The sequence below is a fragment of the Varroa jacobsoni genome, unplaced genomic scaffold, assembly GCF_002532875.2.
Source record: "Varroa jacobsoni isolate VJ856 unplaced genomic scaffold, vjacob_1.0 scaffold_187, whole genome shotgun sequence".
In the NCBI taxonomy this organism is placed as follows: domain Eukaryota; kingdom Metazoa; phylum Arthropoda; class Arachnida; order Mesostigmata; family Varroidae; genus Varroa; species Varroa jacobsoni.
In genome coordinates this window covers 168856-193984 of record NW_019213089.1, presented here as the reverse complement: position 1 = coordinate 193984, position 25129 = coordinate 168856, and the positions used below count along the sequence as shown (strand labels likewise).

At 41.3% G+C, this 25129-nt stretch overlaps 2 protein-coding genes across 2 annotated transcripts; one reads left to right on the top strand and one right to left on the bottom strand.

Annotated features, from left to right (window-relative positions):
- Positions 1 to 1427: 1427 nt before the first annotated feature.
- LOC111272384 (uncharacterized) lies at positions 1428 to 24928 on the top strand. The gene is made up of 7 exons (XM_022853821.2): positions 1428 to 1606; positions 2704 to 2886; positions 15693 to 15912; positions 17220 to 17454; positions 18056 to 18315; positions 23176 to 23313; positions 24012 to 24928. The coding sequence occupies exons 1-7, from the start codon at positions 1507 to 1509 to the stop codon at positions 24094 to 24096; spliced, it is 1221 nt and encodes a 406-aa protein (XP_022709556.1). The 5' UTR covers positions 1428 to 1506; the 3' UTR covers positions 24097 to 24928.
- On the bottom strand, positions 18528 to 22823 carry LOC111272417 (uncharacterized). The gene is made up of 5 exons (XM_022853861.2): positions 22455 to 22823; positions 21236 to 21312; positions 20968 to 21075; positions 19971 to 20079; positions 18528 to 19477 (listed from the first exon to the last, which is right to left on the bottom strand). Exons 1-5 carry the CDS (start codon positions 22474 to 22476, stop codon positions 19245 to 19247), a joined length of 549 nt encoding a protein of 182 aa, XP_022709596.1. The 5' UTR covers positions 22477 to 22823; the 3' UTR covers positions 18528 to 19244.
- Positions 24929 to 25129: the final 201 nt, after the last annotated feature.

Sequence of the window (25129 nt, the reverse complement as noted above, 5' to 3'; positions counted from 1 at the left end):
TCAAACTTCATTGAAAACAAGAAACATTTAATTCAAAAATGGTCCACCTTCAAACCGATTTCGAGTTTGTTTGCAGCTACGGTGACTGAACAAGTTGCGTCTACCGTTAGGTGGGCGCAGTGTTCGATATTAATGCGCTGGTCCTTCCTTAGTGACCCTTCTTGGATCTCCTACTGCGTTACTTCAAAGTATGTAATTGACCCGCTAAGAAGTTCTCATGATCGAAACCGGGTTTACGTAGATAAATAATTAGTTTATCTTACAGGTAGCAGGGCTTTCCGCTGAAAGGTTCTGATGAACTGGCGACTAGTACTAGGAACGAAGCCTCTCGAGCCCGTTTATTAAAGAACCAACTTTATCGCATATTGAAGCAATGTAGTAATCAATTTTATACATAGATGCATGAAGTGTCACTTCGCGGCCCTCGTTATTAACATTAGCTTTTCATCTCTGCAACATAAGACGCCATTACCTAATGATCAATCCGTGCCGTTTTTTTACGATTGTCTTTCTTTCTAAAGTGATATAGCTCGCGCTCTTCTGTCATTTGCTTAGTGCACTCTGTACGCATTTCAGCAGAGTGCTGATAGTTACCTCACATCGGAAAATCCATTCTGATTCCATCAAAGTCCTGAGATCCTGCAGGGCACAAAGAAAGCTCCCCATTACAATAATCATAGTATATCAGTGATATTCCATTCGAAAGAATCTACTACTATGTTATCACATTGTTTGGGTCCTATCTTCTTCGTGGGATTCTGCATATATCTCTCTATGTTTCGTGTTTTACGTCCGATATCGGCGTTAGGCATTCCATTAGACGGCACGAAGCGAAACGGGTCTATGCCCGGGTTCGAACCAATCTTCGTGTTTCTACAACGTCTCCCAAAGGTTAGCAGAAAGATACGTTACCCACTAAGCTATCGCCAGGACTCTTCATCTATCTATTTTACAATCATCCACCCTTTCAATATTACCCCTAGCAAGTAATTTTTTCTCGTCTGTAAAATTAGAACTTTTTTCTCGGCCGTATTGATTCATACCTTGGCAATCACTGGTGCCATTATCTAACGTCGAACTCTAAAAAGACAGATTTTTCAAGCTCTACGTTTGGCACTACGGCTTTTAAGCATTGCTTTAGATGGCGGGCCCCTCCTGTCAGTACAACACAAACCGTGTCCCTACTCCCGGTTCCCTGGTAACGCTAACTTAGATAAGCAGACACCTTACAACTATGTCATCTCGCCAAACCCTACTTTCACCTAAGTAATCGCAAGCTAACTTAGCGGATACTTAAGCCGCCACGCGTTAGGTATATATCGTGTCTCGACCTGACCATTATTGTCGTCCCGTCACTGGCAATTGCCTTGTATTTGCCAGCTGTTGTTGTCGTCGCCGCCACTGACTCCTAAGACATTGAGGCAGCTTGTACAGTTCGGTTTCGGTTGGTCAAAAATCGTGACTCTGGGCGAGAGCCACCGGCGCGAGGGTGGCTTCAGGCGTGAAATGCATTTGCACGCCCTGAGCCCTCACAACCCTTGCCGATTCCGCAAATCAACTGGTGCCACGGAACGTTCACTGCAAACGCACGACGCGGTCATGTCGGGTACATATATCCAATAGAATGAAAATAATCATTCGTAGCTATGGCATAAACAGCATCAACGACAAAAAATACTAATAGAGGAGCAAATCAGAGCAGATTTGAGTGATGTATTGTTGTGTTAAGGCCGCGCCCTCTATCCGTAGGGGCGCAGTTTGCAACAGATCATTGAAAAGCGATGAGTGAAGAACAGGAATTAATTGGAAGTGTACCGTGATTCGTTTGTGTATCGGTGGTGATATTATTATATTTCGAGATGTAGTGCTCTCAACAAGCGGAATTCAGGCGGATGCATTCCTGTGGCCCAACTATAGATATACGTGTCTGAACCGATTTTATATCATCTTAGAAAGCCCAGTTCACACATACTTATTATATCTGTTTTACATGATCGATGGAATAGGCTATTGCTAAAAGGATCTTGTAGTAACCGTTGGCAAAGATCGGAGATAGCTTTAAGATTTACCTATGTTGGCCGTGTTTAGGTGAAATCAAAATTAGCACAACACATAACAGATGTGTAATAGCATGTTGGGCGGAAGCCCTTGTCTGGAGGCAAAAGTCACATGAACTTTTTAACTTTTCACAGTTGCGCTATGAAAAGTCAGTGTTTCGCAACACCTGCCGATTGTTATCGTACAATCAAAAAGGTGTGTACAGCATATCCAGTATTCTCTTTCTTACTTAAATCACCACGGTTAAGTACCACCAGAGTACCTTAAAGATTCTGATTGAATTTTGCTGACATCAAGAAAAGTGGGATCAACTTATCTACTACCCCGCGCCCTTCCAGCTCTAGGCCGTTGAGCCGTGAGCTTATCGGCCATAAGCAAACGTTTCGTTGGTTTTAAACATTGTTTTCTCAGTTTTAGAAATATATTCCTGATGTAGTTTGTTACTATCAAAGGTTGACAGTTGCGTACGTTTTTCATCGATACGTAGAATCGATGATGTGATTGCCATCCATCGTTTTCATTTGTTTATTACGAATGGGTAATTTCTTCCCTATATGATTGATGAATCGTCATTTATTTCTGTCCTCACGCTCACCAATCACCGTTCCGTTCCTTCTCGTCGCGGTCTCGCGGTCGATTCGGCAGTCCGAATTCAGCGACGGGCAATCAACACGATCCGAGAACAAGAAGTTCCTCAGAACGTTTCCTTGGACGGTCAGGACACTCGCGACAAGGAAAGAGACCTACCCCTCAACAATATGCAGTCCAATTTCGAACGTCTGTGGAGTAAGTTTATCGAGAAGAAACGAATGGAAGAGCTCAGGCAACGTGAGTGCGAGACAAGATGATTGCCTGCTTTGCTTTCGCTTACCTTAACAATTCTTTCATAACCTGGTGTACTGTTTTGGTCCATTGTATAACGGAATTTCGGGTAGTTTCAAATTTTCCACCGCGAGCCTATGCCGCAACCGACCCTATAGACCTGAACTGATAATAGCAAAAAAAAAAAAACCAATAACTAGAATTGTTTCATTCAATGCTCTATGCGTGCTTTGCTATATCAGTAAAAGTCAAGTTCGTACCTCTCCTTAGCGACATAGAAAGAAGTTTCTATTCGTGAAGTCCTTAATATATCACATACGTAAATATACGCTCTGTACTCAACGTAAGCTTTCACTACTTGATACGATTAAACATTTATTGTGGTTTCGAATTTTTCATTGCTTGCCATTCACACAGGCAATAAAACGACGAGTTGTGCCACATTTTCGGTATTTAACAAATGTTTTTTTTAAATTTTCCAGTAATCTATAACGTAGTTGAAGTAGGTCCCTGGGTAGATAGGTTTCGTCAAATCATCCTCTCTCCTGCAAACCACCGTACTTTTTTAGATCCTAGCTTCTCTCGTATTGTTGCTATTATCCTTAAAAAGGTATGTGTAGCTACGCTTTACTGCTATACGCTGCCGGACGTAGTTTGCACTCTAGAAATCACACAAATTGCGTCATCCCTATACATGAGGTATAGACACCTATTGAACAATGGCTTCCACCTACCTAATTAGATCTATAGCAATAAGCGGTAATAAACCAAATCAACAATTCTTTAAAACAAAAACTTAATGCCACCGCTTGTTTTTGAGTAAGCAATGATTCTGGCAAGAAATCAATGAACTCCTATAATGGGTGACCCATTGTACTTATCTTATTCACTTAATTTCTTGATGGCATCTCTATGAGGCGCAATTCTATCATCTTTTCGAAATTTACCCGCCAATTTGTAAAACAGACAGGGGCCGTTTTTGACGCCCCTCCTAGCTGTCAAAACGACAGGACAAAATCGCCCTTTTTGTGTGACTACAGGACTTGACGAGTACAGAAAGTTATTAGAGCATTTTTCGTGTCAATGGCCACATATGGCCAGCATTTTATCAGTCTGAACCCCATCAAACCAGAGCCAGTTTTTACCATGGCACAGAAAATATTACCTACCGAAGGGCACTGGCGTTGAAAGGTAGTTACGCTCGTATGCGTTAATTCGTTCACTGTCTAACTTGAAGTTACGCTTAAGCACAAATGATTACAATAATGATGTTTTCCTTACCGCAATGCATGAGTGAGACTTGGTCCATTTTTCCTAATCTTCATTGAAAACGTTTCTTTTCGAACGAGGCCTGTCACAAGCCAGCCAATCATCACTTAAAACTTCGACGTTCAATTTGTCCTACCCAAAAACTAACTAATCGTATTCTCTGTATGAAATTATATAATCTACAAACAAAACGAAGCTTACATCAACCGAGTACCTTTCGAAATACTCTCGGCACCAGTGAACATTTTTCTGCAAACCTTTCAGCAAACCTTTCTGGGAATGCTTTCCTATACGTTCCACCGGAGTCGCATATCGCCTGTCTCTGGTATAATAGTATAAGGCCAGGGCTAACAAAACCAAATACGCTGCGTATATATATATTTATCGTATATTTACATAAATGTATGGCGATGAAATATCCGTGAATGTCTTCATTATGATCCCCGGTCCCCGCTAGTGATTACAAACCGAATTGGATATATTATTTTGAGCAGACAAACAGCCTCATAGTGATGACACATACTGGCCATAACGCCTCTTTCATTATCTGTCCATTGTGTCTTCTTTACTTCTTCGATATCTCATCAAAGCAAGCGAAGTAACGGTGTTCGTACTTTTCCATCCCTTTCACAGCTCTCCTAAGACAATTTTACCGACAAGCAAATACCTCTATTCGTGAAGTACGATCCTGAACTAGTTCGTTATACCTAGACATTAAATTTCAATCGGAACTGCTAAAATGTGTAAATAAATGTAAATATACAGTGTTAAGCAACACTCTCTTAAAAATATGATAGAAAATCATCCGACGGCCAAAGAAGTCTTCGTTTTATGTCTGTCGATCGAGAGTTTACTGCAGAAAAACCTTCGAACTGTCGGGAAGCTGTTTATTTATTTAAGTCAACAGAAAAAATCTCGCTGACATAAGATGCCAATTGACCGGCAAACTATTTCAAAGCACTTCTGCAACGAGAGCAAATCAAAAATAATAATTTGACTGAAATTATAAGCTAAAAATTGGTTAATCAGATCGAAGCTAAAATGTTCTAGAATTGTAGAAAAGTTGAGCTTTCCAGCATCGAACATTATTATTTCTCGACGGCCCACAGGCGGTATTAATCGTCAAGAAATTACGATGCCTCCTTTGACCACCTTAAACGTATTTCTACACCCCCAAAATTTGAGTACATTTAAACATCTCTGTTTTTTTCTTTCTATTATAGTGAAGTGAGTAAGCGCGCTACGTTCAAACGTCTGCAAAAACCGAAACTGCCCTATGTTGATCATATCAAAACGTGAATACTCTCTGGTACGAACCGCGCCCCGTACGTCCCCAGATAACTGTTGGAAGTCTGGATAAGATAGAAATAAAACATACGAAACAAATGAGAAATAGAAACGTAATTTTCGGCACAAGCTCCCACTATGAACTACAGAATACGTGTTGCGTAGAGAGAGAAACGTCGTTCTCGTAAACAGGCAGTTTGAGTCATTGTGCGGCCTGTTTGACGCTTTCGCTTCAGCAGTAGAGCATCTCTGTCTTTGTCGTCGCCTTTACGCGTCTTGACTTTCCATGTTATCTTATGTGACGCATTTTTCGTGGACACACGAAATTAATACAAACGTGTTGTGATTCAATCGTGACGGATCCGGCAACGCGCGACTGGAACAATTGTAACTATTACGAAGAAAACAATGGCTAATACGAAGTTGTTCTTCCGCTACGGCTTTTCTTCTTACCTGTCTATTTGATATTCTATCGCTCTGTGATGATTTGCATTAAAACAGCATTGTATTTAGGTGAGAGATGAAGGTGGTCCTAGCCGGTAGCTGCGCAAAGTGTGGCGGTACCGTGAGTAATCCAGTGTACTGAAGAACATACTCCAACGAGAACGACGGAAATGCCTTAACATGAGGATATACAACATAACAGCACACTAAAACAACAAAAGTACACGAATGATAAATATAATCATAATGGCATGATGAACTTATAGAAGAGTCCCTGCCCGAAGAGCTAATGTCTAACGCGTATCGTCCTTTATACGCCTGTACGCGCGTTTCGTCGAGCGCGTTTCGTCGAGCGCGTCTGTTTCGTGCCGTAATAGCTTCGTAGCGCTTGGGTTCAAACGGCTATCGACGTATTTCCTAAACGTGTTGGCCACTGGACGCGTACTGATTGTTAGGCAATCGTCGTTTATTCCGATGCAAAGGCTCATTTGTCGTAGAAGATTTAGTTCGCTATATAGGCGCATAATATGTATGGCTATGTACAAGTTGCCTAACAACTAAGATAAACCGTAGAAAAATCACCAGCTTCCTACTAAAGTAAAGCGCGTAGTCAGCGCGGATCTAGTTCACTGAAATTGGTCGAACTGGCCACACTCTCATTATGATGGGATTAATTTCTAGTTTTTTTTCCGCAGACAGACTTGTGGAGCCTGAGATGGACTTCGGTTGAAAAAAACGACGTTTTTTTACCCCCTTAGTGACTGACTTCGATCCTGTCATGGTGAAAATTTTACGATGGAAACGATAGTACCTCAGAAGTACGACTAAATTCCCTCATGTGAATTATGGACATCATTTTGAATTGATACTCTCAACGCTAACAAAGTACCAAAATACAAATATTGTCATTGTGGACCATCCTAATATAGATGTATACTGGGCGCTGCGTTTAGTCGCCGGAATTAGATAAAACTATCGTACAACGTTTGTCTGAATGTATCTGAATATGACGAATCCCCGTCTACACATATATTTTCAAGTGTCAAGTTGTTTCAGCACTTCGACGCATCTAATATGGCAGAATTTAGCGACTATAATATTAAGGCACGATTTACAGCACGTTACCTTGAATTTCCCGCGAGTCGCTCAATGATGGACGCGTTCCTTTTCGATAAGTACATTTCACAATTCCGACCACAATAGGACTCATCTCGTGAGTTCTGATTGCCTGCAATACGTCCATCTAATCCTTTATCCGAATTCAGGTTCGTCGCTTGTCTCACTGACGCTTGATGACGCCCATCTTGGGTAAAGAGTCTCAAGTGGAGAAAGATCGCTAGATCCTTAGTGGGCGTACTCGCCGCATCAGTGACCACAATAAAGTTTACCTATCGATTATGCGAACTCGTTTTAGTTCTAAATAACCATGTTTACATTAATCGATGATCGCAGCTCGACTGATAACAAGCGGTTCATATGACGCACGTTGCTACCGCCCTCGAAAGCTATTTCTAATGGCACATTAACGTCTAGACGTGTACATAGCCTACGTATACGTAATGATATACTTTAATTATATACATCATCATTAGCACGTATCCAGTAACATTATCTGGCGTATAATTGATGTAAATATTGGGGTAGTTCGAAGAAAACTTGCTTAGAAGCTAGACAACGATGGTAAAATTGGCTAAGTTAGACGCGAGTATTTGGCCTTAAATTTTCTTAAGGCCAAACGACTCAAATAAAAGCGACCAACAATCAATCTGCTATTAATTTCACTTCTGCGCATTGGCACAATTAGAACAATATCTGTATGTTTCAAGCACATCTTAGCCTACATGAACGATTCGCTTGGTAGGAGGTAAATGTGCTCTATTGCATTATTATAGCCGATGATGCAACAAATCCAACGTTTCGTTGGTGACAATTTATAAATAATGCCTTTAATTTAAACTTTATAGAAGAAATATGTTAGCTGAAAGATCTTATTCGTCCTTCGCTGTCGGTCTGTTCTCCGTAAAGACGTTTTAATAATCCGATCCGCCCGCACAATGGCGATCTCTACGTCGACAGCATCTGATTCGCTCCTTGATTTTTTACTAGCCTTCCAGGATCATGTACCCAATTAATTCCATACCTAAAACCTATAACGACCTGTTCCAGCCGACGATCCAGTCGCGGAGTTCAGCAGTGATGACCATCAATTCAAAATGGCCAATCATGCAATTGTTCCATGCTATTCTTGGGAGCTGTAGAAGGGGGCGGCAAAAGGATCCCAGTTTATCTGTGTAGCTGCACGCTGCAGAGTTTCCGAAATTTATTTACGCGTGGTAAACACCGTCCTCAGTCTGACCCGAGCTCGTTAGAGATTCGTCAGTAAACTATGCCATTCTGAGTGGCGTCAATTTTTCCGCTGGCAGAAAGCCCGCCACCTAACGCCTTCAGACAAACGCGGACCCGAAGCATTGAACGTATAATTAGTTAAACAGACGCAAGCGTTAGTTTATTGCGGCCGTCCTTGCGCCGCCTTCCAGTAGGAGGCCTTATCGACCTTCAACATCAGCAGTATCTGCCGCGGCAGTTGGATGGTCCTGTGATTCGTTATCGCAGGTGATGTGGCTATCTTTAATGAATGAAGGGTCACGAACACGAGAAGAGCGCCAATCGGTTGATGGTCACGAGTGACCACTTCAGTACGATCGGCAGAATGGTCAACAATGGCGGCCAGCGGTTCGGTTTTCTTTAAATTAGTTACTGCGAACAAATGTTAGTCGGTTATCGCCAGTGTCGTCGGCTGTACTATCGTGACGACGTTCAAGACGACGATTGATGATGATCTACTAAAATATGGTAGTCGACATTGGGGTCACAAGACGAATATACTTTTCCAAAAAAAAACGACACGGTGAATTTACTCGTACAGACCTCGCCGTTGTCATCCTCATTTTAGCGGTAGCAGTATGTGGCTATGTGCATGTACCATTTCTGGATGATAATGAACTTTCCACGTATTAATTGGCGATACACTGGCGTTTCATGGTTCCAAGCAATAGCATAGGACTTTTCGAGCATGAGACGTTTTCTAGTTCTTCCTAAATAAACCTGACCTGGTTCGGCAGTGAGTCACTTCTACCCTTCTCTTAGTCGGCTACTTCGATAAGCCTTAGGTAAATCCAGTTCTTTGGGGCGCATATCTACGCGCCGAATGAACGGCCTGTTCCACCTGAAGGTGCGCAAAATTGTTTTGTTAGAGTTGTCAGCGACGGTCCACGACACTCACAAATTAGTACAGAGGTGTTCTCGTCATTCGACTGTTATTACAAGTCGCTTTGAAACTTTTCGTCTGAAGACCGAGCTGCTCTATAAAGTTTCCCCATCTATCGACGTTCCATTGCACGAGACAACGAAGTTCACATGGGTAATCATACAAACAAAAGAAGTATAAAAAAAGTGTGCCGTATTTGTATATATAGTCTGTCTGCTTGACAAAAAACACAAATCACATCGCATCATTATTGTCTGTCTCATGATTTATAAGTTTTGCATCAACAGAACCTCATGAGACGCCGAGATTTAAGGCGCAAAGTTAATGTGAAAGCGAAGATTCAGCTCAACTGGGGTGTTGTGACACAACATCCTATATACGTATATTACGTCAATATCTTTTAAAAGCCCATTCCCGTATTTATCTAACCATCAGACTAATCTGATTTGGACGAGACTGTATTCCAAGCAAATTTTTCTAATACTTTACCTTTCTATGACCCACCAGCATTATCAGATACATTGTCTACGACATACGTAGCATTAGTTTTCAGTGGCATTTGAGGGAGCCTAATACGGCCTGCATTAAGCCCTTAGCTGATGGCCGTATGGTTGGCCGCCGGTTTCGTGACAGGTGACCTGCCCTGGCCTGCTCTGACCTATTATAGCTTGAAATACAAGAGAAACCACAATTTAACTCCTAACTTATTCAGTCTTTTAGCCTATCAGTTAAATAGACTAACAGCAAGGTCGTCCTACCATAGCAAGAGACATGAAGCTTCATGGTTGTATTATACCTTCGACGCACAATGAACTGTGTTGCAGATGATCATTACGTAACTATAATAACAAACGCCTAATACGTCGCTTTCCGTTAGCTAAGCATCGGTGGCTTTCAGCCATTTTGGCTGAAAAGTCTACTTGTCCGTGAACCATTTCACTGCTTTTACAGAACCAAAGCAGCATGCTAACCAGTAGATAAGATGGCGCCAACTGGTGGATAGTGGTACTTTGTTCACTATTTAATTGTGCGCCCATTGTATGAGGAAACCCAAGGAACCATAAGCTTTGTACTAACAGCGAACTATTACGAGTACCTAGTTGAAGAACTTAAGTGCACCTTGAGTTAAATTGGAGGACAAGAAACGGCGAGCTGACAAAGTGCTAGAGTTGACCTTTGCTTTAGCTAAATAAAGTTGACTCAAATAGACTTTCATATATGGAAAATGTATGGCTATGACGCACAAAGAGTTTACAGCAGCTCAAATTTGGAATACTTATTTATTTCCATACTGATTTAGCCTTGCGCCTATGCCGAAAGCAACGCTCGAACCATATGGCATGTTATTAAACGTCTGCTAACACAATGAAGCGTGTCAAAAATTTTCCGTGAAAATTACCTAAATAACATCTACGGTTTTGAGTATGGTGATGAAGTTGGTAGGGCGCCGAACTCATGACTATGTGGTTTTGGACTTGGTTTTCAAAACTTCAGTGATATTTTTGAATAATCCAGGTTGTTGTTGTTTTGAATGATACGCTTAATCAGAGTACTGAATACCACCACACATTCTGCTTTACATATATTTGAAATGAGCGCCCTACCTTACTGCTATTATATATTGTAGAGGTATCAACCTTGAAAGCTTTTAGCCATTACCGAAAAGTTTAAGATTAATCATGTTTACATTAAACAAGAAGTAGACATGCCATATCAATCCACTGAAAACTCGACCATATACACGTAATGCAATGTAACCGCAGTTTATCATGGCTGCAAAAGCACCGAGGTTCCGTCATTTCTAATTATTGTTGTGTTGTTAAACGAAAAAGTGCCAAAAATTAGGACAAACGAACTAGTTCGGCTAGGCCTACTAGGAGTGGGCCTCCGTACCCTTAAATTGAATATCACCAGTACTCACATCTCAACACAATAACTAAACGCCGTTGCAATATAGAAGGTTTCTGATTCTGCTATTATTATCAACCCACACAGCGAAGTACGTGGGCGAAGTAAAAAGCTTCGCAGCCGCCACTCACGTCAATATCTCCGCACTGGCGCGGTTACCATCATCGCGTAATGTTTAGACAAGTACGATAATCATCTGCGCATGCCGATAACGACGACCTGGAGCAAGCACGCAACGAAAACAAAGGAAATTAGAAATGGACAAAACGAGAACGCTTGACAGATCAGAAGTATGTATGTGTGCTTTTCAAGAACCGGGAAACGGCGGCGGAAAGCGACTGGCACACGACGGATTTCAAGCTAGAACACCCAAACAGTCAGCCGGAAGGGTCTCGAATATCGGTCGGAACGATATAATATTCTGGCAGTTGCATCGCTTTCTCGCCGCCGGCCACCATAGGTGCAACAAGAACAACAGTGACAATTATTGTTCGAGACGTGTGGGCCGTGACCGCTGCCACAGGCTTTTCGTTAATTGTGGTGCATCTGGGCGCCTGCAAAACGTCGTTCACCTATGTGCGGCTACAGGGTATTTTAAAAGCGGGCCGCCATAAATGCAAACCACTATAGACCACGAACACACACCAACGTTTCGTATGTTTTCGTACCGCAAGGCCATTTATAAAAAAAAAAAAGAGTTCCCTCATTTATTGTAGTGTTGAAATAGCTGCCTATTGTCTAAGCATATGGCTGTTATACTTTGACGAGGATTTTTACAAAGGAGTACCTTGACAAGGCCACGGTGCCTTTTTCCCCTCAATAAATGAGAACTGTCATGATGCTGTTGCTGATTTATCTGCCCTTGATGTTGTCTGCTTGACATTGATGTCGTACTGCTTTATCGAGACGTTGTCGCCGCCCTATAGCGGAGGTTACAGGACACTGTCCAACAAGCCAGACCAATTACTCAAGCGGCCGTAGATTCGCGAAATGCTCATGGGCTTCTTAACTTGCCGTATATCAGTATGGTTGAAAAACAGAATCCTGAGCTTATAATTAAATTGGACTTCGTTAAATGTCTACCGTATATAATCTACGACAATGATAAAATACACGCGGGCGAAAGTATCTCACCGGTTCGAGAAAAGAGGACAGTTTCACAACCTTTACTTAATATATGCTAAAGTAGCAGGAAAATAAAAATCTAGTAAAAATAAGGGTAGTAATAATAGTAAAACTCATGGACCGTCAAATGAACTTTTCAAGCTGCTTGGAAATGTTTGCCCCGACCCGTAAATAGCTCTGGGCATGTTTGCGTCTGCACAGGATGATACTATAATTTATTGTCAAAGTAAAGCGACCGTGCTTCGTACTTTTCTATGCATGCTTCAAAACTTTGTAAGCCGGGTTTCACTTGTGTAAGTCTCGCGGACTTTCATGTTGAGCCCAAGGTACTGACTATGGCGGCGGTAAATTGCGTTTACTAGCTAACCGAAGCAGATTCTCTGTATCAATAGTACAGTTAATACAATTTTTATTTTGATACGGCCGTAAAATCTTACATGATTATTCATCTGTTGATGAGTCACGTGGTATGCCCTGATTGGTAACGGCGGATCACTCCAAAATGTCGACGAAAAATATTGTCATCTTCTTCGACACCTTGGCCTCCTTCGTTACTATCGCTGAGGAAGCGACCGTTTCGTCGCCAATTCTTGCTTGTGTATATCCTATTGCGTTCAATGACGTAATTCGTACGCAGCCTTATCTCGTATATTTGACTCGATCACAGAACCACTAAGGACTTCTGCCTAGCCCTCAAAACCATTCGCATTAGCAGCATAGTCGGGGGCCCGACCAACCTTGCAAAATCGTGACAGGCCGTGTATATTCGGTTGTTGGTCTTTTCCAAATAGGTCCTTTATATGGAGTTTCGCGCCTTAGCCCATCTTACGAGCCACCATCGGTGCTCGTAAGATGGGCTCGTCTAGGCCAAATGAGTCGACTTGCCAGAAAGACCGAAGCCACGTAAAGCGAAGTCAGACATACATACTTGCATGCATGCAAAGCTCCGAAATAAACATTTGTAGAAGAACGCGTAGCTCACGTGCCAAACCGAAGCTTCGCTTGGTGACGAATTGGTTCCTCAGCTTAAAAACGTAACTGCACCCCGTAAACGATTTAAGATAAAGACTAAGAACCTGTCATTGCATCTATACTAGTAGAATCATCGGTAGGTGACTACACATAGCGTTGGTTTGAGCGGACTGTCCATCAGGACGGCTTGTCCACAGGACCAGCTAGGACGGTGGCGGGAAAAACAATTTCTAAAATTGGCGTTGCGAAGGGGAAATCAACGCACGTAGTAGACGCTTAAACGGCCCCTGCTTGGTTGTGGCAATCTTCTATTTTTTGTTATTATAATTATTATGTCAAATGCTGACGGTAGTTGTGATGTTTACGTATGTTTGAAATCATGTTTACGCCCTTAGCGGCGGAGAGAATCATAGTTACAGCTGAATACTGCGAATGGTTCGCATAATAAAAATGGAATGAAATTACGTAACTTCGATATACAGTAAAGAATCTGTACTTGATAAATGATGAGTTAACAAGTGGTGCGGATTGGTCATTCCAACTCAGAATAAAGGATTCGGTGTTTCGCGCTTTGGGGCCACAGAATCAATGTAATATTTGTAGATCGTAGTAGTACATGTTCCTTTCTTATTGTCGAAAACAATAGATTTGTTTAATCCTGTTTGTCGTATATTTCATTGGCGGGACCCGAATCAAGAACTCTTGGCTTTTTCAGCTAGAGGTTTAAGCTACCTAAAAACTGGAAAAATAAGCCTGATGCTATATTAGGAACACTTTAGATATTGTCCTTAATTTACTATTTGAAAAAAGAGCACTTGATAAACAATCAAAGCACGTAGACTTAAACAATTTTACTATATTATAGGAACGAGCCAAACCATGTCTTTCGCATTCTTTTCAAGAACCAGTCAGAATATTATACTTGAAGGTATCCGCTACAAACAACGTTGTTTACCGGCCAGTCTGTATTGACGATTAGATCAAATAAACAAAAGTCCCGTTCTGAAATTGGCGAACCATATTTAGCAGACTCAAGACTGCGGAAGGTCTCATGCTTTTATACTGCCGACAAACCCGTATCAGAGGGATGCGATGTCGAGCCCGATTTTCCGTTTATTGATCCTCTATTTTCCTTACGACGTTTTTTACGTCCTATATCATCGTTAGGCATTCTACAGGGACTAAAGCCTCTTTAGGTTCGAGCTTGGGGCACAACGTGTCCCTAAGATTAGCAGCAGGCAAATACGTTACTCACTAGGCTGTCACAAATACCCGTCTATCTACCCTAATGCAGCCAAATGGCACCGATTTGCTCCACTTTAGCTTGTAACCACCCGCTAACTCATCCCCAACGCAGCTACCCGTTCGATTCAACCCGTTTATGAAATGTTACGCATCGCATACCAAAGTCAATCGTGATTATTATTTACTTATCTAATTACCATTTGCAAAGGCGCTAAAACGAGATACATAAATGTGAGGAAATTTCAGGTTCAGTTTGTATCCATTGGACGCGGAACGATTTTCCAGTACAAGCCGCAAACATCCACAATAATCATATAGAACATATGGGAAGAAAATTGTGGTACTTGTAGCCGTTCCTATTTGTAATGAGGAGATGATTAGTGTTGTCTTTACACTCTTGGAAAACTCCAATCTCAAATACGTACCCTCTGCGTTACTTCGAAACGGTGGGGGTCATATTCCTGCCACGTAGTCAAGTGATTTAAGAACTTGAGCCTTAACGGTGCAAAAGTGAAAGATCGGTCTGTAGTATGTACGAGTGCAGTATAAGGAGCACAGAAACGTACGCTATGGTCGTAGAAGTAAAAAAGAATCAATCGGATCTGTTGAAACGGCGGATGTTCGTATCGCCGTGTGTTGTGTGTCTGCCAGGCTGTAACTGTAGATATAATTACGATGTTAATTTTAGACATTAGAAATTTCCGACAACAGTAGCTTTATGTCGACTACTAGTTATCGACAATACCGGGTAGACAGAGCACTGGGCATTTTTCATTCGTTGGCAGTACCTCTGTTCAGTTAATTTTGTGACGATGTGTTACCCACTTTAGCTTTAATGGAAGATTCAAGTAAATGCAAGTGTGAACACGTAATGATTAAATGAAGGATGGGAACGAATAAAGTATAGAGTCCAACGATAACAGATAAGAGTTTTTATGTCTCGAAGAATAAACAGACTCTGAAAGCGGATTTGCCTAAGAAATCGAGACAAACAAATATGAAGCTTGACTAAACATCGCAGAATTTACTTTGCATTTCAATTATAGTGCAATCACAGATAGTAATAGGTGTCTTTCGCAAGGCAAATGCATGAGTCATGAAAAAAAAAAGTAAAATCATGAATTTCGCTTAACGATGTTTCCCAGCTGGAAATCGTGAAATCATACTTTTATCATAAGCTACGCAAAGATACCTTATAAAATGCAGATGTCACATGAACGACTGACCTCACTGAAGCGCTTCGTCCTAATGAAAACCGAGCAACTGAGCATTTGAATTCGTTTGCCGTTTGCAGATGAGATTAACCGGCGCGCTCTACCCCTTCCTGACTACGTTCCTCCATTGAGACGAGCACTTCCTGACACACAATCGGTACCTCGTTACCTTCAAAGTACCTACTCGGCACGAAAGAAAATGCTTGATGTGCCTTCGGCGATCGGCCGAGCACAGCCAACCGTGTTCAATAACAACAGTTATAGCAACCACACCTATAATAAGACTACTTCACCGACGGGGTAAGCGACAATTTTTTCTATCTGTACAATGTATTCGATGGGAAATTGACCAGCTTATGTCAGTATACCATATTTCGATACGTGCTTACGCAGCCAAATATGATTGAGAATGTATGTGTGTGGAATCATTTCCTCTTTATAATCGCATTAGTGCTTCTTAACTGTCTTACCCTGTCTAAAATGACCTATTTAATTAACGCGCACTTCAGTACCAGCTTAAACTTGTTTTTAGTAATGAAGTATTCGCGTTACTTACTTCTCCACTCAATCGATTTCTGACTACTTTACTGTGGGGTGAATTTCCCAGAATTTGTTCGAGGCCGAAATAGTTTGAAGTATTATTGCTACGTTCACGGAATGGCCGTATTCCCTTCTGTCTGACTGTCCGCGTGACGACAAATCCCTTCGCTAACGTGCGCTGATTGAACATCCTTGATACGACTTGAGGGTTACGGGATATCTCCCCTTAATCCCGCTGTTACTTCACTCTCTCGTGCGGTAGTTGTTGCCATTATAGCCATGGTTGGTTTGCGTCATGCAGAGCTGGGTGACGGGTAATGCCGCAGATGCTACCGTGATTGTCTTGGGTATGCGCAACTGTTGAATCTGCAGGCCCGATAAGTGACCAAACAACGCATCGACCGACCACAGCTGCTACCTTTACAGGGGAAGAGTGCAGCTGCACGACGCGAACGATCATTGTCGCATTACGACTATACTATTATATGGGATATACTTTACGGACAACGTACTGTATGATGACACGCTCGCCGATGTAGCTAGCAAAACCGATAAGAAAGACACAGTGGTGATTTGCTCGGGCTGTGGGAGCCGGACGAACCACGATAGGTGATTTGTCCGGTAGCGCCATCTTCAATCCGTAGAATGATCGGTGGTGTGTACCATTACCATACACGCGTGAGAGCCCTGTAGTGTGAGTATCTACTCAGATGGGCCGTTTTTGCTACTAGCACATAGGATCAATATAGTCACAATCGAACGACCACCGTTTTGCAGTAGTCCCATAAGTGAGCAGGAATGCTAAACCGGGTGCGCACGCAGCAGAGTTTCTCACAAAGTGAAAATATGGCCTTTTGAACTTAGTGACTCCAAATATACCTATAGTGTGTTAACGTTCGTCTTCCCCATTGTACAGTGTCGTGCAACATTCTTGACAAATTAGTTCGATCCCAAGCACGTAGAAATATAGATTGCTTTGACCATCAGGTCTCCCTACATTTAAAGTGCGCTCAAACTATTCACTGACAAACAATGATGAAAGGTGTGAGTTTTTGGATGGACTTCAGCCGGCCGAAATCGCGTTCACCGATCGATAACTTGTACACGGGCGAAACGCGCAGGACGCTTGTCACTTGCGCGACTGCTAGCAGTGCGGCAAAACAGCGCCCACCAGTTCGCCTCCGCCAGCAGCAACAGCTCAGTCAGAAGATTTCCGGAATTGTAAACAACAACAACAGCGTCGCCAACAGTTCCAGCAGCAGAAGCCGTAGTTGTCATTCCCTAACATCACACAATCGATCGGTAGGTCAATCCTCATAACGTGAGGAAGCATTCGAAATCGTAATGTATGGTTACTATGTACGTACGTTGAAGTGTCTGGCTACGTTTAAACTGGAAATGGCAGGCTGATTGGATCTCAGACACTTTGACAGTGTTTATCAACATCTAAATGACGATTCGAATAGCTACAAAGTTGTGATGGGTATTAGGTAGGTTTTTACTAATGACCTTTTGGAATCTGCTCGAAACGTTCACAACGATCAAATCGACAGGGGTCGCCCTGGAGGTATTCAAAGATACGCTTCTCTCGCGGCCAATTCGAAATTAAGGCTTACTTAATCTAGGAAATCGCTATTTTCTATCTAAATTTTACCCGGATAATGTTTTATTATTTCCAGAACAACAGGATGTGTCACAAAATTTATACCCCTCAAACTAGTAAACTGGCAACCCTGCGTAACTATAAGTAGCCATCATAAATAGCCCAGTAAAATTTGCCACAAAGATTACTATCAAAATAGCTCAATACTGTAACATCGTACATTCGTATAACAAATACAAAACTAAATCACTTTAAATAAACATCAAAGTATTATTATTATTAAATATATTTTTTTTGCAGTCGTCCAAGAAAAGCTCCACGCCTGTGGGACGCAGCACGTTGAAGCCTGCTACATCCGATACGGAGCTATCTCGCCGTAGCACATCTCCTTATGGAGGCCCCCACGTTAGAGAGACTACTTCTTCCTCAAGTTACCCACTAGACTATAATGGCTATTCTGGCCCGAAAAGCTACACGTCTTCCCTTGTTTGCCAAAGCAGCCTTCAACCGGTTACCCTCAGCCCGAGACTAGCTCGCCGTAGCCTGACGGCCCTTAACAGGTTAGTATGCTGCTCGTACGGTTACCATGGTTTCATAGATTAGTGGATGAAACTTCAGATAGGTTTAACAAGACCCACTCTGGCTGCAGGCCTAGTAAGGGGAGGTTCTCGATACCAAATCGACGAGGTGATCCTGCAGCCTTTTGTTGGCAAAGTGCAAGACAGACGAGTGTATTAAAAAAAAAAAAAAAAAAAAAGGAAACGTCGCACACTTACAAAAAAGAAAAAAGTTTTATTTGATATTTTGAAATAATTCGAAATAGATCAGGTAAATTCAACTGTTGGAAAATTGGTGGGGGTGCTTTATCGTGAATGATCATCCCTCTTAGTACTGTTGACGGTTGTAAAAGCCCTGTGAAAAGGCTGGTTACGTATGATACGTGGGTTCTCACCAATTCATTATTGAGTCTATGCGCAACGAATGTTTGCGAACCGTATCGTATAGGGGGCAAAATTACATAAGTATGCGCAGCACTGTAGCAAACCCTAAACGCGAGTTATTGCTTGTAATACAACATCGGTGATGAGATAGGTGAGGGCGTGATGATGTAGACGACGGTTTTAAGATTCAATGAACCACCATCTGCATCATTTAGTGGTGGTGGCTTAGAATTTTTGTTATGCTCTATGAATTAAATGCCATATAAGACTGAGAGATACCACGCAAGATGGCCAAATTTTCATTCGAACTAATCTTCTCTCCAGCTAAATAGACACATCGGTATTCACGGTAAATTTTCCATTTTAATATGGGTTAGCTGATTATACAGGTAGTGGCGTCTACGTAACTTGAACGAAGTACTAGAAAGTATGCTTTGTCTCAAACAAAGGACTGAACCATCGTGGCTAATCACGATCCCTGCAATACTGTTAGTCTGAGACAACGGGTGTATGCAGTAACTTGAATTGCTAATTGAATATACTAACCGCTAAATGGGGCAGAGTTCAAAGTAGATAAAAAGTTGGTAAGCGAGGGATGTTAGTAGAAGATATATATATGTAGGCAGAAAATAGCATCTTGGCCTTAACGCCAACGCCGAATTACATAAATGTCGACTGTCGCATAGGCACACCTCTTTGTATAGGTCCTTTGCAGCCTTTTCCTCAAAACAGCCTCGTTCCACCGATGACACACAGCCCCAGGTTACATTTAGTGGATTATCTGACAAAAGTAATGAAAAAACAGAAACAATCTAAATTGTTAGGTTCGCCTTATACATATACATGAATTGGATGCGACTTGGGATAAAATGGGCCGATAATTCATTTTTAATCGTATCGAATACCGTGCTAATACAAAAACATGATCCAACTGGTAAACAGAGGTTTTCCCTGCTATTGTCGTTATCGATAAACCATAATTTCATTCGACCATGCAACGAACGTGTATTTCTATGACGTTTTTTTTCATTGTGACCTTACCTACATCCGTTGCTCTCTGAAAATTATTCTTCAAGTTATGCACTTTCGTCGAAGAGGCTGAGGCATTACTGGACCCGGCTGGGTTACATTTGCACAGTAAGCCAAAACAAAAAAAACACTACACTTAGATAGCCATTAATTAGCGACAAGTGAAAAGACCATAATAACATTGAGGTTATAAAAATACTTTTGTACTGAATTTGAATTGTGGCAATGAAAGCGCTAGTGCTCACTTTTGACTGATGTGAAGAACTTCCACTTCACACATACGGTACTAGGTCCTAGGCTACATTTAGAGCATAGGCGTTCTAGATCCGCCTTTTCCGGATAGGTAGATATTGCCTAAAGAAAGCCAACAGATACCTGGTTACGACTTCGTATTGGTCGCTCGTTTGCAGCTCTTCGTCGTTTTCACTCACACAGTTTGCATGAAAATAGTTTATGTTAATGCCGTTCAGCAAAAGTAATGAAAAAATCGTACGATATCGCCACCAGTAAGACCTAGCAGATAGGTCTCTCAAGGGTAACCGCAGACGTCTGTGCCGCTCAGCGTCCGATGCGGACAAACGTTTACATTCCACCGCGTAACTTTTACTGCATATTGTAATACTGACGGGTACTTCTCGCTGTAGGCTATAAGTTCAGCAGTACCCATTCGAACTATACATTACAGGCGGATGTCGTAATGATTTCAGTGGTCAATTGTTTAAAAACTGTGAAAAATAGACTGCAACCTTAGGATTGAATCCACAATTTCGAAATGAGATACTGCAAGAGAGTTACATATCCTTGCATAAGTAACAGTTATTTTCTGTGAATTGGACGATTGCCCCTGTTTAAGTTCGAAACCAGTTACTATAGTGATGCAAACACACGTAATAAATGTCACATCAGCGACGCTTTTTGGACAGGCAGTGTGACGGGATACGTTAAGGAAAAATACAGTGTTTAGTATTTAATTTCGGCACTTACGAGGAAACAATTGTTCCTCTGGATAACGTGTTTTTCGGATATATTCGTAAAATCGACTTAAAGAAGCTCTGATCAATAGGCCAATAGGAATAAATATAAACATGGAATGAGTCAACGACTCATTTCTCCGTGCTTCTTTACAACATTATTATCATTATGATTCTCTAATGATGTCTATTTTTAGTGATAGGCCTGTCTTACACAATTTAGTCCTATGAGAATAGGCTAAGAACGTGCACAGAAGCTCAATACATTTACCTCGTTGCCGAAAAATGTTGAATTTGGAAGCATCCATTTTAAAGGATAACTCATTTTACCAAAATCCTGTAGTTCTTTTTGCTTCTGCTTCCTCGCCGCGCTATCAACCTGTGATATCAACCGACAAAAAGTGATTTTTAGAGGAAAGATCGCAGTTAATTAAACATAACAGAGCTAAGCGATCGGGTTATAAGCAGAATTCGCTTCTGTGTTTTTTTATCATTTTCTATGAAGTAACTGTGATGTGCTTAACGTGCACGATACAGACCTTGTGATAAGCGTCCCACGTACATTCATAACATTCCATATGGTCAGCAAAAGCCGTCATCGGTCCGATGCAGAATACTAATAGCAGAAACGTAGATGTTAACTTTAAATTAGTTATTGTGTACTCTTATAAGCGAGTACAAGTTAAGTGAAAAATTGTCCGTTTGATCGGGAGTTTAGAGTGCAACGTCACTTTATCACTCCACAACGAGTTGGATTTACAGCATCTCAAAACGAACTTTACTGCTACTCTGCGTTCCTTGTCGTCGGGCCGTACGAAAAACGGTATAGAGATAGTACAGTATAAACAGGAGCCGCGTACCTTGTGCCGATTTTCGTTGGGACATCGCACACGGCAGGCGCGATAGATCCGAATGTTTGATATGGAAAAGTTATGTGTCAACCAGGAATGTTTTAGTCATACAAGTATATAGTTAGCTCATATATATGGATGTTCATCACAGGAGCCCGTTCCTATGGATAGCCATTAAATTCCACAGCTCTTAAAGCCTGAAAGCTCAGTAATTAAGCGTTTTCCAATAACACTGATCCGTACTTCAAAGCGATTCTTCCACATCGAGTAATTATCTTTGCTCGTCGTCATACGCATGTGAGTCTATGTAAGGATTGTAACAATTTTTATTTCATCACATAGTTCGTGCCTGTACGGTATATAGAATAACATTTTATGCTTGGTTTTCTGGGCTTCTTCGTAACCATCTTCCAAGTGGTATAGCCTATGTACGGCAAGACATAGGTGCTGTCGTCGAACATTGCCGAGATCGCTCTTCTGTCTAATTTCATAGGCACGAATGTACACGGTATCCAGCTGCCGCCTCATAGCTCCTTAAACCAGAGATCTTATTCATATATTTCTCAAACTCGTAAGCTCGAAGCTCGGCGAGGGAATTATAACAATGAGATACGAGCGCTTAACAGAATAGCGGCCCTCGCTGTCTATACTACTACTACTACTACTACTACAACTTTCAAAACAGGCGTTCTAGAGTTGTCGCATCCGACGGAACTTGGGAGAGCTGGACAAGCTATTCGCACGATGTTAGAGCTTCGTGCTGGCCTGCAAAGCCCTGAAACTAGAACATGATCTTCTGTACAGCGCCCCCTCTAAGCACCAGCCTTCAGCGAACATAGAAATGACAACAATTAATCTGCATCCTGGAATGTTGAACATTTACACGCTAAGTGTCTCATACACGTACCGATCGTCTGCACGAAGTTCATTTCAGGAAAATAATCTTCTTTATTCACACTGGACAATAGCCAAGTCGATTCAACTTATAGGTTCAATAACATCAGTTGTACACTGCTAGGAAGCTCGATCAAATTTGCTAACAGCAAATTTAGGCATGTTTAGGTGGCTTGACATGATCGTCCATTCGCTTAGTGTAGCGGATGCAGTTCCCCCGGAGAGATGTCATAAAATAACGAGAGGCGGCCTGGCATACGGCCTATAGCAAGTTCGTATCAAGATTTACAATGGGATTACTTGAGGAGATCTAGCGCCGTACGGCGTGCCGCAAGAACGTTGTGGTAAAGAGTGGTAGCCCCGTATTTCAACTCGATAATGAATCAAAATTTATCAGACACAATTTAACATCTTTGCCTGATTATATAGGTTGCTTTGAATAGTTCACCGAGATTTATTATTGCCTTTTTGGTAGATGTGATTTTAAGTTTTCGGTGTTGGTGATTCAAAAATAAGCGCGGGCATCAAAGCTAATGGTAGGGAGGTGTTTTAAATAGATAAGCCACAAAATTAGGGCAAGTTTTATATTCGGAAACCTAATCAAAATCATGTTACTGCATCGTGTTTCGATTTTGGAGATACGTTTTTAAGTAAAGCTGGGTTTAGCTCTTGTAATTATTTATTAATTACTTCGTAAGAAGGCTTGTAGCTGTAAAACGTGTCGTATATTTCAGACTGACCCAGATTGCCCAGGAAGGTCGAAAAAAACTTGAAACAAACATATTTCCCTCAAAAACATCGAGCTCGTCAACGCTACGCCGAACTGGAACATTTACCAAGGAGGACGACATTTCCACCAGAGATGTCAGAAGGTTTGATACATTTTTCCTGTCAAGCTGAAATGCAGCTGCATTTTTATACCGAGTTAGCAGTTTACTATTGCTTTTAAAATGAACTTTCACTTGTATAAAGTGAAGCGATTTTTAGGACACTAGTACTGTTTTGTAAAAGCGTCAGACAGCTGTATATGTTAAAGCAGGATTCGACATCTGCAGCTGCTTTTGCCTGCAAACAGGACAGTTTATATGTACAATGTAGCATTATTAACGATACTGTCTGACTAACTTATCAAAGGAAGTAACTTCCTCAGTACAGATTTGTTGAACTGACTTCATGGACCCTCAATCGCTCTCTCAATTGAGGCTTGCCGAAACTATCCTAATGGAGCTATATATTCAAAATCAGCCATATATATCTGCTTCGTTTCCAATATATCAATTGAATTGATATTTAGATTGTGCCTTCAATATAATCGAAATTCGCTTTGATGTCAATAAAAGCTGTGCGCTGTAGCCTACCATACGCAAACTCTTGTCCTCATCAATTGAGAAAAATTACTGACTAAGCACAGTTGTCTGCTTAGGAAGCTGTCTTTACTTTTCTAATTTGGCATAAGTAAATGAGCCTCTATATAAATCCTAATTTTGACATTATTGGATCTATAGCTAGCTACACCTCGAACTAACCTCTTAATTGTTCGGTTCACTTCGGGTATGTAACCTAATTACAGAAGTGGCGTCCCTTCATCTTCGTCACGTCAAAGGCCAGCTTCAATTACCGAACCCGGCCTTTGGAGAGGGTCCTATGTCAAATAAGCGTCTAGACACCCGTTTGGCAAGCAAAGCCTCGACGCGCATAAATCACCTCACTGACGTGAACGCCAATGATAGCCATGGAATGACGACTTCCTAAATGCACCATAAATGCAAAGGGAGTCAGCACTTGACTGAAACCTTTTCCATCCCCCCGGGAAGTCTTGACTCTACGCGGTGTGGCCCCAGTCAGCATTTTGCCCTTGCTTTCATAGAATATAAACTGATTTAACGATTTCTGATTTTATCCATTTTTCAATCCTTCGTTGAGTTCTTATTACGTCGCACCAAAGCTACATGATACAATATAAATATTATTTATTTTCAAATATTCTATACGTTATGCAACAGAATTGTGTTCATATAGCTTAGATATATATTTTGCAAGAATAATATGAAGCACGGTGACCGCTCTTCGTTCGTTAATTATTTCTTGCCTTTTCTCCTTACCTCTAATTATCTCACTGTTTATTAGACGTATTCTATATTTTAATATACGTTTCAAATAGACGTATTCAGGGTACACTGAACCATGATATTTTTGTTCATTTTTTTCATACAGGACAAAAGTACTACCAGAAAGGTACTAGGTGATTGTCATAAGCACGATCGGAAATTAACTAACAGACGCTTGCGTAAATCTTCGTAAACTTATAAAGTATGAAAAGCGTGTCCCAATAAAAATATATACCGCATATTAAGAATGAGCTGTTGTTTATTTAACTGCGACATTCGAATAAAGGTCAATAAACGCATAGACAATGGTACACAACATATTATTATGATAATCGTCAATAAAAAAAAAACAAAGGATTTTGTTGGTTTTCTTAAGCGATGTCACGAGCATGTCTTCATTTTTGACATAAACGTTGTTCTTTGTCGTCGTAATAACTGGGGTGTAACTAGTTCCTACCGGATCAAACGATACGGATTTCGATCTGACTGATCTCGGCAATTTTTTTTTTAATCATTAAAAGCTACTAAAATTGAATAGGTATCTCCACCAGCTATGAGCTCTGAAACGTGTTTGGGATAT